The 17,771-nt window shown below is 45.0% G+C and overlaps 1 protein-coding gene across 4 annotated transcripts in view; it reads left to right on the top strand.

The window, feature by feature from the left end:
• The first annotated feature begins 211 nt into the window (after positions 1-211).
• The window catches only part of CEP55 (centrosomal protein 55), a 46,458-nt gene continuing 28,898 nt past the window's right edge, over positions 212-17,771 (top strand). For 2 of the 4 annotated variants that reach the window (XM_077455197.1, XM_077455196.1), the window contains exons 1-3: positions 212-329; positions 2,950-3,128; positions 4,725-4,946. In XM_077455197.1, coding sequence (XP_077311323.1) covers positions 2,964-3,128; positions 4,725-4,946 — 387 coding nt within the window. In that variant the 5' untranslated portion in view covers positions 212-329; positions 2,950-2,963. The remainder of the gene's footprint in view (positions 330-2,949; positions 3,129-4,724; positions 4,947-17,771) is intronic. The other 2 variants (XM_077455198.1, XM_077455199.1) reach the window with 2 other exon arrangements.

The following is a 17,771-nucleotide window of genomic DNA, read 5'->3' as shown; positions in this document are numbered from 1 at the left end:
ACTCATCTACCTCACTCCGCGCACTTATTTGTTCACAAACAGCTCCTCCCAGTAGGCGGCGGTGGGGGACCTGTGGAGCCGCGCAGTTTTTTTTTCGGAGGTGCTCCACAGCGCTGTCAAGCGTTTGAAGATAATATTTTTGTAATGGAGACTCCAAGAAAATGTCGCCTGGAGCGAGGACAGAAATTCTGAGCACTAGGGGACGCACACAGCGTTGACACGGCGCGGTTTTCAAACGTCCCGGAAGTGAAGTGACTATTTTTTGTAATGATCGGGCTCATTGTGGACGGCTGACAGTCGTCTGACCGGCTGAGAGGAGAGCTCTGAGGGTGAGTTACAGGGCTGTATAGAAGGCGGGGTGATAGACTGACCCCCCGGGGTGATGGGGGAGGGTGTGTGATTCTAGAAGGACATCTTTCTTATGGGCCTCCCCTGTACAGTGAGGTTTTACTTTCATGCACTCTTAGGTCGCACTCACACATGATTGCGGGTGGAATCGCTGCCTTTTCAAATGGCTGCAAAACGTGGGTCGGTGTCACTTCTTATGGCGCCACAATTTTTGTACATTAAATTGCGGTGAATCGCAAGCAGAATGCTTGTTGCTCAACATGGAACACAAGCCTCTTTTGGGTGACCGTGTCCTACATTGTGATTTGCTGCCCGACAATCGTAGCGCCATTGGGGTGTCAGTGAATGCAGCCTTAGACCTCTTTCACACTGAGGCATTTTTCAGGCACGAAAGGGCTAAAATAGCGCCGGAAAAAAGAACGTCTCCCTGCGGCTGAGTGTGAGTCTGAGTGCTTTCACACCCGAGCGGTGCGCTTGTGGGATGTTAGAAAAAGTCCTGCAAGCAGCATCTTTGTGGTGTTGGAGGAGCGCTTTTCAGGCGCAATGGGCAGGGGTGTTTCGGGAGCGCCTCCAAACCGCTCCCCCCCCCAAAAAAAAAAGAATACACATAGCAAGACCCCACAGTTTCCCCTCCACAGTGAAGGGGGGACCCCCCTCCCCGTGCTCACCCCTCCACAGTGAAGGGGGGGACCCCCCTCCCCGTGCTCACCCCTCCACAGTGAAGGGGGGGACCCCCCTCCCCGTGCTCACCCCTCCACAGTGAAGGGGGGGACCCCCCTCCCCGTGCTCACCCCTCCACAGTGAAGGGGGGACCCCCCTCCCCGCGCTCACCCCTCCACAGTAAAGGGTCAAGGGGGGTACCCCCTCCCCGCACTCTCCCCTCCACAGTGATGGGGGGCTTCCCCCCCCCCTGGATTCCTTAGCTTCTCCTCCCGGCCAACCTGATCCACCCTGATTGGCCAGGAGAAGACGATATTGAATATTAATTTGCTATTGTTACAAGTGGGTGGGTTTGGGGTGCAATGCTCTGTGCCCCAAGCCCGGCCATTTTCATGCCAATTAGAGCGGCTCTAATCATGTGGCTTGAGTCCGGCACCCTGCAGGGGGGGTGGCACCCCTAATGACTTGGCCGCTCCTGGTAAGACTCCCTTCACATAGAGCGTAGTCTTTCAAGCAGATACGCCTGCCCCGCTCGGGATCTGTCTGCCGATCCCCCGCTGAGCAGACGGATGACAGGTCTGTGTCAGCTCCGCTGATGCAGAGCAGATATGGACACAGCTCACTATTCTGTATGGACGGTTGGACTGCCTGTCCATTTCCATCGGATGCCATCCGATCCGCTAGATGGATGGGGAATGGAATCCCCATCTGTCTGTTTTTAGCGGACTAGATCAGATGCAAGGGGATGTAAATGGACACATCCATTTACAGCAGTTGCTCCATAGAGAACAATGGGTTCTCTGGTCTAATTGGGTCCACCTGAAAAAACAGACAGACCTGATCGGTGTGCTTGTATGAAAGGGGCCCAAGGCCTTGTTCACACAGGATATACATAGCGTACCTTTACAGGGATGCACAGGTGTTCCGTGCATCCCTGTGCAGGCGGTCCCATTGATGTCATGTGGGATGTAGCACCTACACAAACAGAGCCGTTGCTCCCAATTTTACATCCATGTAGCTCCGCATGCATGTCCCTGAGCTCACACTGTCTGCGATCGGGGTCATGCGCCCACACGGATTCTAGAGGTCCTATTCTTTTGGAAAATATATGGTTTTGGGGGTCTTTCACAAATTCTGAAAGCTGTAAGGGAAAAATGAAAAGCTTCAGATTTTTAGAGAAATTTGGATATTTACATTTTTGCGTACGTTCGTTTTTTTTTTTTTTTTTTCCCCACCATTTTGCAAAAAGGCGCAATGTAAAAGTTACAAATATTTGTTATTTATTAACTCAATACAGATTAAAGAGGAAGTAAACCCTGATGAGTTTACTTCCTCTTTCATTCCCTGCAAAGACAAAGCATAATGGACTACTATGCATCGCATAGTAGTCCATTATGTGTCACTTACCTGACACAGGAGCCAGCGAAGTCACCGCTGTCCCCTGTAGTCCGGAGCGTCCATCTTCTCGGTGGGGTCTCGCAGCTCCGCCGCTGTCATTCAGCGAAGCCGTGATGACGTCACTCCCGCGCATGCGCACGGGAGCCGACACGCACGGCAGCTCCGTTGTTGGAAATGCTGCGCGCCGCTGTCTACGGCGCATGCGCCGTAGACAGCGGTGCCTGTTTTCGGGCAAATATCTCCTAAACCGTATAGGTTTAGGAGATATTTCTTGGACCTACAGGTAAGCCTTAATCTAGGCTTACCTGTAGGTCAAAGTGGTTTGTAAGGGTTTACAACCACTTTAAGCTTTTATGTTTAGTAGGAAATTTGTAAAATTAGCTGTGTTTTTATCTGCTAATAACGGTTTTAGTGTATTTTTTGCAAATATATTGGTTTGATAAACATTTACGCAAATATCGCGGGATTTAAAAAAAAATCAGTAGCACCTTGTTTTATTCCACTGATCATGTGTTTTTAGTGTAAACTTCTTTCTCTCCTTAGAACACAACAAAAATATGACCTCTAAAATCCTGACTAACAAGCTGGGCCTTAAATCTCCTGTGCCAAAAAGTGACAACAATGTGGAAAAGCTCAGGAAAGAAAATGCTGCTTTGAAAAAGAAACTGGAGGAATCGTCCAAATCAAAGATGTCTGATGGAGAGAGGAACAGATTGTTGGAGGTAACACACCAATGATGGATGTGGATGTTGCTGTGACCCTCAGTAATGCCTGTGGATGTTGCTTTGGGCCCTAAAATGAAACTCCAGGCACACGTTAAAAAGAATTAACTAATGAAAGCAGGTATATTGGGGGGCACAAATCATTAAAGGAGAAGTGTGTGTGTGTGTGTGTGTGTGTGTGTGTGTGTGTTTTTATTTTATTTTTTTCTAGATTCATACTTGCCTATGTGGATGGAGCATCAGTCCGATGCTGCATCTGTCCCCCGGCATCTCTGCTCTGAGAGCCAAGCCACCGAACACTGCCGATGGCTCGGTTATCTCACCTCCGCCAAGCAGAGAGCTGTGGTCTGTCAGTCAGCATCTCTCCTGCTCTGCTCCTCCACCATCACTGAAGCACTGAGCTGGGCGGGGAATGGCCACCCCAGCGGCTTGCTGAGACTGCCATCAGTCCAGGCACCCTGGCGAATCCAGACTTTTGAAGTCGGGATGCCGCGGTGCTTCGACTGATTCCAGTGATGTCAGCTGAGAGCGGACTTCAGACCGCTCTCCGCTGAGAATGGGTCACAGGAGTGCAAAACGAGTTGCACTCCTGTAACCCATGGGAGACGCTCAGACTGGTCTTCTCCTTTTTTAAATACAGTGTAAATACTTCTGACTTGATTTCAGCTTCTTCAATTCTCATGTACAGCAACCACCTAGAGTTACTTGGGTCCAGTATGTTGTCCTGCATTCCCATGTGGTGACAAGAAGTAAAAGCAAAGAGTGGTGACCTAGCTGCATTGTTTGACTTCAAGAAAGTCAAATCATTGTACTGGCTATGCTGCAGTACTGTGTAGATGTCAGAACAGGATGGACTGAAATACAAACCATTTAGCAGGCAAGACAGCTCCTTGTTTTGTATACAAACTATGAATTGCTCTGTCTTGGTTCAGCTTTAGTGATACAAGGCTGTAAAAAAAACTACTTTCAACCACTGTACTGTGGACAGGCAGCCTGTACGTTGCTGCCCCCCCGACACCCACTGTAATTGTGCACAGCAGGAGTCTATCAGCAAGTCCCAGCGAATGATTCAAGGCCGGAGCCTGCTGATAAGCTGTGTCCAATCATGGGCCAGAGCCCTGTGTTGACCATCAACACAGGGCTTTGTACAAGGGGAACAATCTCTGCTTCTTATCCCTGCAAAGCAGGAATAAAACGGATATGTTAAATGCAGCACACTGTAAACACATTACACAGTTAGGCCCACTTTTAACCCCTTTCCAGTCAATGTTATTAGTACAGTGACTGTATAGTATTATCACTGTATTAGTGTAGGTGGCAGATTGCCCATGCAGTTACCAGTTAAAGTAGCACAGTGCTAAATGGCCAAAAAATCTCCTGGTCGTGAAGGGGTAAAACCTTCCTGAGCTCAAGTGGCATTAAATGATGGTACTCTGAGGGTTAATGTAGATGAGTGAGGAACATTTCTGGTACTGGCTAGTTTAACCTTACACCACCGACTACAACCTTTTTTTGCAAACTGATTTCAATTTTTGAAAATGAAGTGACTTCAAATGAGGGGTAAAATCATGACTGCATTCAATTGTGTCCTTGTAGAAAATACTTGACCTTGAAACACAGAAGGTGAAAAACGGTCATGATCTTGATATTATACAGAATCGTAGTGATGCACTGAATGCCAAGAATAAAGAGCTGGTCCTAGAGGCAAATCAAGAAGCCAAAACCATAGAGAATGTTTCCAGAGAGATTCGCAAGCAGATGCCAGAGGTTCCACCACGCATAGTTCAGTCCAAGACCAGCGTGCCACAGACTGGCCAGGTACTGTCAGATTTTTTTTTTTTTCCCCAAACAAATCCTCACTGATGGAATCTGCGTTACCCTCCTCATCTTCCAGGACAGCTACTTGAGAGATGTTTGGCTCTGCCCTCTACAGGAAACACAAATCGGATACAATTTAAAAGGCCCCTCCCTTTTTTGTGTTTCCAGACCCTCCAGGAGCACACCGCAATGTTTGGTGTTTTTTTTTTTTTTTTAATAGGTTTGGTAACTCTAATTGGTGGACCCCCCCATCTGTGGTGATATCCTGGACTGGTTGTGGCCAGGTCTGGGGTGTTTTTCTATGTTTGTAGACCAAGAAGGGCCCCCTCTATGTATTGGGTTACTTGCCTCCCTGTTGGTTCAGCAGCTTCAACTCCCTTCCAGGTCCAGTGTCTAGCTGTGTAGAGGCATCTTCCTCCTGTCTTCCCCATGCTTGGTGTACCAAAAAGGCGTCGGAGGACTTCCGATGAAGTGACATGACGCACTTCCGGGACGCTGTTTTCTTTGAGGATCTCAGCGTGGTACAATGCAGGGGACTTGCTGCTTTGGAAATAGTCTGCCAGATGCAGGGCAGGCTAATTTACCAGTGCAGCGATGGTCAGGGTTCCCACCAGCCAGGACTGAGGATGGAGCACCCGCTTGAGTTCAGCCAGTGGTGGCATCCGGGTCCAATACTGCCTCCAAGGTAGAGCGGCACGAATCTGGCCAAAATGAGAATCACTATTGATTTTTATTTTTTTTTGCTTAGAATTTTTATTTATTTTTTTTCCCCCAAAAAAATCACATTTGAATCACTGCTGTGCATTCTCTAGGGTCTCTACTAAAAATGATATATATATATATATATATATATATATATCAATATCAATTTTGGGGTTGTGATTCTTGGCAGACTGCCCGTGTGGGTTCCCCCACCCCTTTCTTTTGACCACTGTCGGCTTGAGCAGAGAGAATTCTCTGCATAGAAGAATCGGGAAATAATTTGTCAAGATCGCAGTGGGGAAAAAAAATTGTGATAACGATTAATTGCAGTTATATATATATATATATATATATATATATATATATATATATATATATATATATATATATATATATATATATATATATATATATATATATATATATATATATATATATATAAATTATTATTTTTTTTATAGGTTGGCAAACCTGTAAAGAAAAAAATGTGGGAACGGTCATTCTTTCTGATAGTTGTAAGAAACTGTTTTGTGAGGTTTGAATTCTGTCAAAGGCAGGTTCTGGGTCTTCTGCCTCTTTTAGGGAGTTGATGACTTCTATGAAGGAGGTAGTGGTCTCTCTTTCGGTCCTTTTTAACAGAGTAGCCGGGCTATGGCCTTCCACTTCTAAACCTGTGACTCCAGGAGCCTTCAGTGTTAGCTAGGTCTCTACCTCTTTTAGTATTCAAGACCTGTAGTTCATGTAATGTTTCTGACCTGGAAGAAGGTGAGACTCTGGTATCTATGTCTGAGGAGTCTGCATCAGAGGATGAGGCTACTGGTAGCTCAACTAGGTATCTCCCTTTTTTTTTTTTTTTTTTTTTTTTTCAGGATAAAATGTACAGAGGTCTGCAAGGATGGAAAGCTAGGTCTTTCCTGTGCATCGTTCACTCAAGGACATGATCCTTTCTGAGTGGAAAGATCCTGAAATGGGTTGTTTCTGTCTAGGATACAAGAGAAGGTGTCCCTTTCAGACCGATTTTTGAGGAAGTGTTTTTTTTTTATTTTATTTTTTTTATATGTCCTAGATTAGATGCTCCTATGTCACAAGAATCTAAAAAAATCAGATCTTTCATTTGAGTATTCTGGAGTCTTTAAGGATCAGGTGGATAGGAAGACCGACTCTTTTTATTACGTAAAGCCTGGGATGCCTCTGCCTTTTCTTTAGGACCAGCTGTAGCATCCACTTGTGTTGCGTTGTGGCTCCAACATCTGGATGCATTTCTCTCCTCTGACACCTCCATAGAGATCAGGGATTCCCTACCCCTTATTGCCAAGTCTGTTTGATTTTTTTTTTTTTTTTTTTTGGCTGCAGTGGCAGCAGATTCTGTAAAATCTGAGGCCAGAACTTCAGCACTCATTAATTCAGCTAGACGTGCCATCTGGCTGAAATCTTGGGATGGTGATCTTGCCTCCAAGAATAAAATCTGTGGCATACCCTTTGAGGGCAAACTCTTATTCGGCTCTTCCTTAGAGGAAGTCCTAGCTCATTCTTCCGAGAGTAGTAAACGGTTTCCATCTTCTCACAAGAATAAGCCCCAGAATAAGAGGCCTTTTCTTGGCTTTCAGAACAAAGTCAATTTTAAGGGCAACAGACAAAGTGGTCATTTAACAAAGACATGCAAAAAGGAGGGGGCGCTCATTGCTTCTTCAGCCTCTAGTAAAAATCCCCAGTGATGCAGGAGGGTGCATGGGAGGGAGTTTGTCCTATTTCATCAAGGAATTGGCAGAGATTTCCAGCAATCCCTTTTATCCTCCAAACGATCGTGGTTACAGGTTGAAATTCAACCCCCCACCCCAGGTGTTATTTCTCCCGTTCTGGAAGATCAGAAATTCAGAGGATTTTATTCTCGCGTCTTCTGCTGGACGTCTTCCTTCCAGAGTTTTGGATGGTCATCAATTTAGGCGTCCTCAACAGATTCATAGTGTACAGATGATTCTGGATGGAAAACATTTATTCTGTAAGGGAGAAGAGAGGGAGCCTTGTTCAGGATCTACAATTGATCTTATGGACCTTTCAGAAATTGGGGTGGAAGGTCAATCGGCAGAAGTCTTACCTGGGTCCCTCCCCAGAGCATGCCTTTTTGGGTTACTGAACACACTGTTGCATAAAATACTTTTTTCTCCGGGAATAAAAGATTTTAAAGTTTCTTCTCTCCGTGCAGAACTTCTTCTTCAGGTTGTTCCCACAGGCCTCCCTTCGTCAGATCATGCAGTTATTTGGCTTAATGACTGCAGCCATTCCAGGGGGTGCCATGGGCCCAATTGTATTCTAGGCCCCTTCTGGCATTTCTTCTGCGTCATTGAGATCGCAGAAACGGCTCTTTGGATCGGCTCATACAGCTTCCAAGAGGTTTTTCTCAATCTGTCCTGGTGGAAGCAGCGGGAACATCTGCAGGGAGGGAAGGACTGGACACAGAATTTCCCAATTAAAATTACTAGATACCAGTCTGTGGGGCTAGTGAGCTCACTCAGGGGACTGACAGGCCCAGGGAGCCTGGCTGCCAGGGGAGGCATGCCACCCATCAAATTTCAGAGAACTGTTAGCAGTAGGGAAGGCTTTAATGGCTCTGAAGAAGAGGGTCATTTCAAAAGACCTGTTGTGTTTTTTTTTTTTTTCAGACTATGCCACGACCGTGGCCTACCTAAACAAGTAAGAGGGCACTCGCTCAGATACTCTCCTATTGTTAACCCAGCAGATTCTGCCATGGGCAGAGAACAATTTTCTCTTCAATCAATGTGGTGCACATCAGTGGGACGGCAAATATTCTGCTCAGATAGTCCGCCAGAACAGACCTCAGTGCCAGCAGTTGGGAACTGAATCAAGACACTTTCCAGGAGATCATGTTAAAGTGGGTGTTCCCAGAGTGGATCTTTTTGCATCCAGTCTCAAGAAACTACCAGTTTTCTTCTCGCAGGAAAGAGACTGAGTCCTTGGGGACAGACTCACTCTCCTTCCCATGTAAACTCACTCTAGCCTAACCACCCCCTATTTCCTCTTACCACTGGTAGTTTCGAAAGATTGTTCAAGATCAATAAGAATCTATCCTTATTGCCACTTGGTGGCCCAGGAGGAGTTGGTTCTCCTCGCTGAGAGCGCTCTCAATAGAACCCCCGGCCCCTGCCGGAGCTAAGGGTTCTTCTACATCAGGGGCCGGTGCTCCATACAAACAATGACCTTCCATTTGATGGCCTGGAGGCTGAGCGGCGCATTCTACAGCTAAGGGGGTGTTCAGAGAGGGTTATTGAGACTATCCTGGACAGTTTGGAAAACTTTTGTTTCCTGGCAGAACACAGGAATAGATATTTTTCTACTCCCTGTGTATTAGCACAGTGGTGTAGTGGGTAGCACTCTCGACTAGCAGTAAAAAGAGTCGCTGGTTCGAATCCCAACCACAACACTACCTGCCTGGAGTTTGCATGTTCTCCCTGTGCCTGCGTGGTTTTCCTCCCACACTCCAAAGACATGCTGGTAGGTTAATTGGCTTCTGTCCAAAATTGGCCCTAGTATATGAATGTGAGTCAGGGACCATGGCTTGTGGGCTCCTTGAGGGTAGGGACCGATATGGGTGTGTGATGTGTGCAGCGCTGCATAAATTGATGGCGCTATATGGGTACTTTTTTCTTTATTTATAGGGATAATTGTAGACAGGCACCCACACTCACTCAGGTTGAGCTGGATGGACTGGTGTCTTTATTCAACCTTACTAACTCTGTATATACTATGTATGATTAGAGGAGACATTTGTGAAGCTTACAGAGCGTCGGGTCACATCTCTCTATTCCACAAGATCTTTGGTTGCGTCATGGGCAGAAAGAGCGGGAGAATCATGGGAACACATTTTTAAAGCTGCTATCTGGTCCTCCTCTCGTGCATTCATCAAACATTATAGAGTCCAGATGCTCTCCAGCCATGGCCTCTCCTTTGGTAGAAAAGTGCTTCAGGCTGTCGTCCCTCTCTGAGAGGATAAGCGAGATTCTATACCTTAAGTAGCTGTCATGGAAGATGATGGGGGGGGGGGGGAACCCCCGTTAGACTTACCGGTAATGGTATTTCCATGAATCTTCCAGGACAGCATCTATATTCCCACCCTATTCTGTATTCACTGGTCTCCTTTTGTTTACGTAGTGGTGGCGTTTTAGTGAGTTTCTGTTATTCCTCTGCCGAGTACACTTTGGGCGGAGGTTTACTTGATCTTTTAGCATCTGAGGGTCAGAGGAGAGGGGGAGGGGCCTTTTAAATTGTGTCCATTGTGTTTTCTGTAGAGGGTGGAGCCGTTCATCTCAAGTAGCTGTCCTGGAAGATTCATGGAAATACCATTACTGGTAAGCCTAATGGGGGGGGGGGGGGGGTCTGGAAAATGGAAATTTTCCATTTAGCAATGTAATTTTTATTTTTAATTTTTTTGCCATACAATTTTGTATTCTGCATTCTATGTTTATAAAAAATGCTGCCTTTTGAATATTTAATTTCAGCCTTAAAAATTTTTAAAAATACATTCTAGGGTTGCTATCCTTCAGTCTGTGTTTTTTTTGTTTTTGTGTATATTGGTGTGTCCTTGCACTGTGTATAATGGAGTTTGCGTCCTGATTTTCAACTTTGGCATACGATGCACATAAATCACAGCAGCCCAAACTTAAACAATAGTGATGCATGGCAGCAGGACTAATATTTGATGCCATAACACAAAACTGACACTTTGGGACTTTGTGGCATGTTGAAGGTCTATCTATTACAAAAACCCAGAGAGTACATTGCTGTTGTATTATGAGTAAGCCTTTTTTTTTTTTTTTTTTTTTATGCTTCAAATTCAACAGGTATTCAAGTGGTCTGCATCTTCTGATCTGTAGATAAACAAAAGCTTTGGGGAGTCTCAAAAATATACAGTATATGAATAAGTTCATAAATGGCATCCTCCCAAGTAGAACAGCAATCCAACAAACATGATATAAGGGACTTTCAAATATGCACCTCATAAAGCCATTAAAGTGTTTGTTAAACAAAAAAACAGATCTTGGTCCCTTAAAGCAGATTACACAGCACAGTGCTTGTGCTATGCAATATGCCCTCTCTAAACTGTGTAGTTAAAAAAAAAAAAAATAAAAAAAAAAAAAACTCCTTAAACCTTCCCTCTGACCACGAAAATCAGGGCTGCTCAGCCCTGACCACCGTTGTCAGTGCGTCCCTGCATCATATACTGCTGTCCTCAACTCCCTCTCTCCCCCTCCTTCCTGTAAACAAAAGTGTCAGAAGAAAGGTCTGCCGCCAAAGTGGTTAAAATTCACCATACATAAACATTAAAAACATAGAATTAAATAGTTGTATATGAGGAAATTCAAAATCATCCCCCTGTGATTGTAGTCTTGAGTAATATGCACGTTTCACAGATGTTCCACTTTGGGATTCGGGATGCAGTCTTGTATAGATCCTCACAGTAGTATCAATCCATCTGTGAAGAGAAGAGCATATATAAGAATAGACAAACATACATGATACACTGCCTTCCAAATATTATATCCTAAAGACAGAATTTACTTCATAACTGTCCCATATACGATGGTGAAGAAATAAGGAAAAAAAAAAAGCCAAACAAACTCCCACTCCTAATCGTCGCCTAGCTACAAATATATATGCCAGCAACATACTGCATACTCTTACCTAAAAACATACATTCCCAATACGTGGCCAACGAGCGGGTAGCTATGATCCCCTGGCCTGTGGTGAGGCTTGAAGAGCAGAACAAGCAAAGTTGATAAACCCAGACAATTAGAAAAAGAAAGATAATGCCAAACTGTATTTCTTAATGATATAAATACCAAGATGGGAGTTTTCAAGTATATAAACCTCTTGTAAGTAAGTGTAGTTTATTATTCCCTGTCTACATACTAGAGCTGCACTATTCTGGCTAAAATGAGAATCCCAATTTTTTTGCTTGGAAGATAGATCACGATTCGTGCTGCGTAACATCTTTCACATTAAAACAAAAAAATTGGGCTAACTTTACTGTTTTTGTGGTGTGTGTGTGTTTTTTTTTTTTTTTTTTTTTTTTTTTTTTTTCCCCATTTTGAAGTATATTTTTCCTTTTTAAAAAAATAAATAAATTGCGTTTGAAAGACTGCTGGGTAAATATAGTGTGACATAAAATATTGCAGCAATTGACATGTTATTCCCTAGGGTTTCTGCTAAATATATGTTTGGGGGTTCCAAGTAATCTTCTAGCAAAAAATATTGGATTTAACTTAAAGCGGGGTTCCACCCTAAAGTGGAACTTCCACTCATCAGAACCCCCCCCCCCCCCCCCTGTTGGCACCTTTCAGGGGGGTGTAGATACCTGTATTTGCACCCATTTCTGGGCATAGACTCCCACGGGACATGTGGTCTCCCCCTCCGGAGGAAACTAAGGGTCAGTACGGTCTTATCAAAAGGATTTAAAGCACAGAGACTGTAGAACAAATAATTACACTAGAGGACCAGTAACATACTAAAGAATGTTCTCATGTCCTTCCCATGTTCTGTTAGACCCCTTTCACGCTGGTTCATTTTGCAGGCGCTATTGAGCTAAACATGGCACCTGCAAACCGACCTGAAACAGCCGCTGCTGTGTCTCCAGTGTGACAGCCCAGAGGGATATAATATATAATTTTATTCCTAAAGTAGGATTGATGTCATACTAGGTTATGGTGGATATATACCGCTTTATCCTTTTTTGTTCTGCTTTTTAAATATAGCAACCCAGCATAGCTTGCCTAGAGCAATAAAAAAAATTCTATACCATACTATGCCAATGCTAATAATCCTGACAGAACTTATGTCAGTACTCCTATTGCTGTGTGAGTTTATATCTCTTGCTAATAATTTTAATAGGTCTGTATGTAGTTGCATGCCTGAAGTTTAAATTATTTCCACAAGATGGCGATATTTAGCCAGAGTAAATTTGTAAGTTCCATGGGAAGAAGGCAGGATTGCCATAGTATTTTCACACTGTTAAAGTGGTTTGGTACCTAAAAATGAAAGTTCATGTTATTAAAATCAACAGATAGCATACTTACCTAAACGAACCCTGAAAAAAAAAAAAATATTATTTACTTACCTTTTTATTTCTGATGTTTCAGCTGACTTCCGGGTTGTCCTCCCGTGGGAGTAGGCGTGGCTATCGTCCTCGCAATGGTCCCTGGGAAATTTCCCAAGAATCCATGGGGGTGTAGTGTCACATTATGCTGCCTATCACAGGATGCTGCGGAAGTGACGTTTCCGCCAGAAATTGCGTACTGCGCATGCGCCGTGCGTTCCAAACGCTAGCGCCGTGCGTTTCAACATATGTTCGGCAATACAGTTAAGCAAAAGCATCACAGAATGTTACGGAAGTGACGTTTAACTTTTGAACCAGCGAAACCATCACATAATGTTACGGAAGTGACTGTGCAGACAACACAAACACTGGGCGTTACAACACCAATACTTCCCTTGTTACCTCGTATCAGTTTTTAAATAACCATGCTGAGCTACGTGTGCTGCTAGGTTATGGGGTGCTGGGACTTGTAGTGCCTATGCTGAGCTACGTGCGGTCTTCGGTTATGGAGTGCTGGGACTTGTGCCTATCCTGAGCTACGTGTGCTGTTAGGTTCTGGATTGCTGGGCCTTGTAGTGCCTATGCTGAGCTACGTGCAGTCTTAGGTTATGGAGTGCTGGGACTTGTAATGCCTATGCTGAGCTACGTGCAGTTTTAGGTTCTGGATTGCTGGGACTTGTAGTGCCTATGCTGAGCTACGTGCGGTCTTCGGTTATGGAGTGCTGGGACTTGTAGTGCCTATGCTGAGCTACGTGCAGTCTTAGGTTCTGCATTGCTGGGACTTGTAGTGCCTATGCTGAGCTACGTGCAGTCTTAGGTTCTGCATTGCTGGGACTTGTAGTGCCTATCCTGAGCTACGTGCGGTCTTAGGTTATGGAGTGCTGGGACTTGTAGTGCCTATGCTGAGCTACGTGCGGTGTAGTGTCACATTTTGCTGCCTATCACAGGATGCTGCGGAAGTGACGTTGCCGCCAGAAATTGCGTACTGCGCATGCGCGATGCGTTCCAAACACTCGCGCCGTGCGTTCCAACATAGTTTCGGCAATACAGTTCAGCGGAACCATCACATAATGTTACGGAAGTGATGTTAAACACAACACAAACACTGGGCCGTTCGTTACAACACTAATACTTCCCTTGTTACCTAGTAGGTTTTGCATTGCTGGGACTTGTAGTGCCTATCCTGAGCTACATGCTTCAATGTTCAGTGTCCTCATCCCTATACCCGAGCTTCAATGTTCAGTGTCCTCATCCCTATCCGCGAGCTTCAATGTTCAGTGTCCTCATCCCTATCCCCGAGCTTCAATGTTCAGTGTCCTCATCCCTATCTCCCTGCTTCAATGTTCAGTGTCCTCATCCCTATCCCCGAGCTTCAATGTTCAGTGTCCTCATCCCTATCCCCGAGCTTCAATGTTCAGTGTCCTCATCCCTATCCCCGAGCTTCAATGTTCAGTGTCCTCATCCCTATCCCCGAGCTTCAATGTTCAGTGTCCTCATCCCTATCCCCGAGCTTCAATGTTCAGTGTCCTCATCCCTATCCCCGAGCTTCAATGTTCAGTGTCCTCATCCCTATCCGCGAGCTTCAATGTTCAGTGTCCTCATCCCTATCCGCGAGCTTCAATGTTCAGTGTCCTCATCCCTATCCCCGAGCTTCAATGTTCAGTGTCCTCATCCCTATCCCCCTGCTTCAATGTTCAGTGTCCTCATCCTTATCCCCCTGCTTCAATGTTCAGTGTCCTCATCCTTATCCCCGAGCTTCAATGTTCAGTGAACATTGAAGCAGGGGGATAGGGATGAGGACACTGAACATTGAAGCTCGGGGATAAGGATGAGGACACTGAACATTGAAGCATGTAGCTCAGGATAGGCACTACAAGTCCCAGCAATGCAAAACCTACTAGGTAACAAGGGAAGTATTAGTGTTGTAACGAACGGCCCAGTGTTTGTTGTGTGTAACATCACTTCCGTAACATTATGTGATGGTTCCGCTGAACTGTATTGCCGAAACTATGTTGGAACGCACGGCGCGAGTGTTTGGAACGCATGCGCAGTACGCAATTTCTGGCGGCAACGTCACTTCCGCAGCATCCTGTGATAGGCAGCAAAATGTGACACTACACCGCACGTAGCTCAGCATAGGCACTACAAGTCCCAGCACTCCATAACCGAAGACCGCACGTAGCTCAGCATAGGCACTACAAGTCCCAGCAATCCAGAACCTAACAGCACACGTAGCTCAGCATAGGCACTACAAGTCCCAGCACTCCATAACCGAAGACCGCACGTAGCTCAGCATAGGCACTACAAGTCCCAGCACTCCATAACCTAAGACGGCACGTAGCTCAGCATAGGCACTACAAGTCCCAGCAATCCAGAACCTAACAGCACACGTAGCTCAGCATAGGCACTACAAGTCCCAGCACTCCATAACCGAAGACCGCACGTAGCTCAGCATAGGCACTACAAGTCCCAGCAATCCAGAACCTAACAGCACACGTAGCTCAGCATGGTTATTTAAAAACTGATACGAGGTAACAAGGGAAGTATTGGTGTTGTAACGCCCAGTGTTTGTGTTGTTGTCTGCACAGTCACTTCCGTAACATTATGTGATGGTTTCGCTGGTTCAAAAGTTAAACGTCACTTCCGTAACATTCTGTGATGCTTTTGCTTAACTGTATTGCTGAACATATGTTGAAACGCACGGCGCTAGCGTTTGGAACGCACGGCGCATGCGTAGTACGCAATTTCTGGCGGAAACGTCACTTCCGCAGCATCCTGTGATAGGCAGCATAATGTGACACTACAGGGGACAATGAAAGTTTTTCCTTCCTTGTCACTGCTCTCACTGAGCATGTGCAAGATGGAGCCGAGCATGCTGGGAGCCAGACGTCATCATATACCAGGAAGTAAATGCCTGTTGGCTTCAGACGCCCACAGTTAAAATGGAAAACGCCAGAGTAGGTTTTTATAAGTCATGCTGAGGAAAAGATTCGTCGCGCCGGGGGTCAAATAAACGCCGGACATGGATGCCAATCGAAGGTAGCACTCGCCCACCAGTGAGACAGGTAATAAAAAAATAAAAAGTGGAATCCCGCTTTAACATTTACTACTTCTGCCCTCTAAGCTATTGCTGTCTTTTTTTTTTTTTTTTTTTTTTTTTTTTCTCCTTCCAATCCAAGTTATAATTAGATTTTTAATGCGCTATAAAATCTGATTGTACAATCTCCTTTTTAGAGTTACCAAAACTATGTAATAAAACTAACCTGATTTGTTCCATTTTTATTTTTTTTTTTTTTTTTTTTTAAGTTGTGGTAAATCAAACAGACTCTTGAACCACACAATTGATGGTACACCCAGAGGAGTGTACAAAATAAAATGGCACCCACCCCAGCTTGCAAACCAAGCAAATTGATCCTGTCAAACAATTTTACGTTCAAAACAGAGGGTTTTGTTTTCACACATTTGTGAATATATGTGTAAGCTGCAGTTCCCACATTAAGGCACCTCTGTGCATACTGTGGTCCTAACTACAGTTTTCAGCATCTCCTAAGTAAGAGCACATATAGCAGTGGATAAATTGGAGGTAGGTGTACCTGGAAGGAGCCCACCCCTCCTTAAAAGCACAAGGATGCATGTGACGCCCAGCAAGAGAACAATGGTAGCAAAGGCATCCAGTGTGTCCCTGCATCCAATTTAACCAACTGTACAAAAACATGGCAACCACCCTAACCTATTACTAGCCTTTGCAGGCCGGTAACTGCTGGGAAATATTTTGGGGTGTTATTTTTTTATTTTATCAGATGGTCAGACTTAAGCTGGGTATACACATCACATAGCAGATTGAATGATAAAAAACTGACAGATTCCCCACATCTGCATAACTTCAGTGTCTCACAAAAGTGAGTACACCCCTCACATTTTTGTAAATATTTTTCCATGTGACAACAGTGAAGAAATGACACAATGCTACAATGTAAAGTAGTGAGTGTACAGCTTGTATAAGAGCGTTATTTTGAGGGGAGAGCAAATTTACACAACACACAGCCATTAATGTCTAAACCGCTAGCAAGAAGTGAGTACACCCCTAAGTGAAAATGTCCAAACTGGGCCCAAAGTGTCAATATTTTGCGCGGCCACCATTATTTTCCAGCACTTCCTTAAGCCTCTTGGGCATGGAGTTCACCAGAGCTTCACAGGTTGCCACTCGAGCCCTCTTCCACTCCTCCACAATGATGTCACAGAGTTGGTGAATGTTGGAGACCTTGCGCTCCTCCACCTTCCATTTGAGGATTTGCCCACAGATGCTCAATGGGGTTTAGGTCTGGAGACATGCTTGGCCAGTCCATCACCTTTTACCCTCAGCTTTCTTTAGCAAGGCAGTGGTCATCTTGGAGGTGTGTTTGGGGTCGTTATCATGTTGGAATACTGTCCTGTGGCCCAGTCTCCGAAGGGAGGGGATCATGCTCTGCTTCAGTATGTCACAGTACATGTTGGCATTCATGGTTCCCTCAATGAACTGTAGCTCCCAAGTTCCCCAGGAATCATGCAGCCCCAGACCATGACACTCCCACCACCATGCTTAACTGTAGGAAACACACACTTGTCTTTGTACTCCTCACCTGGTTGCCGCTACACATGCTTGACACCATCTGACCGAAATAAGTTTATCTTGGTCTCATCAGACCACAGGACATGGTTTCAGTAATCCATGTCCTTAGTCTGCTTGTCTTCAGCAAACTGTTTCCTTGTGCATCATCTGTAGAAGAGGCTTCCTTCGGGGATGACAGCCAAATGAGAATGAAGGGGAAATCTGCCTAGGGGAACACTAGTTCTGGTGAAAACTAGGTATTCTCTTGCTTTGGCGGGATTTCCTCTCACTTCCTGTTTTGGCTGTGGGAACAGAAGAGAAGGGAACTCTCTCCAATGGGACAGAGATGGCAAAAAAAAAAACCCACAGGAGTTATAACCCTTCCTTACGCTATCCAAAATGGAAAACCATATAAACATATTTATTA

Source organism: Lithobates pipiens, unplaced genomic scaffold, assembly GCF_037356315.1.
Source record: "Lithobates pipiens isolate NorthernLeopardFrog02 unplaced genomic scaffold, aLitPip1_a1.2 Scaffold_25, whole genome shotgun sequence".
Classification (NCBI taxonomy): domain Eukaryota; kingdom Metazoa; phylum Chordata; class Amphibia; order Anura; family Ranidae; genus Lithobates; species Lithobates pipiens.
Note: the sequence above shows the minus strand (reverse complement) of the source record. Positions and strands in the feature narration are given on the sequence as shown.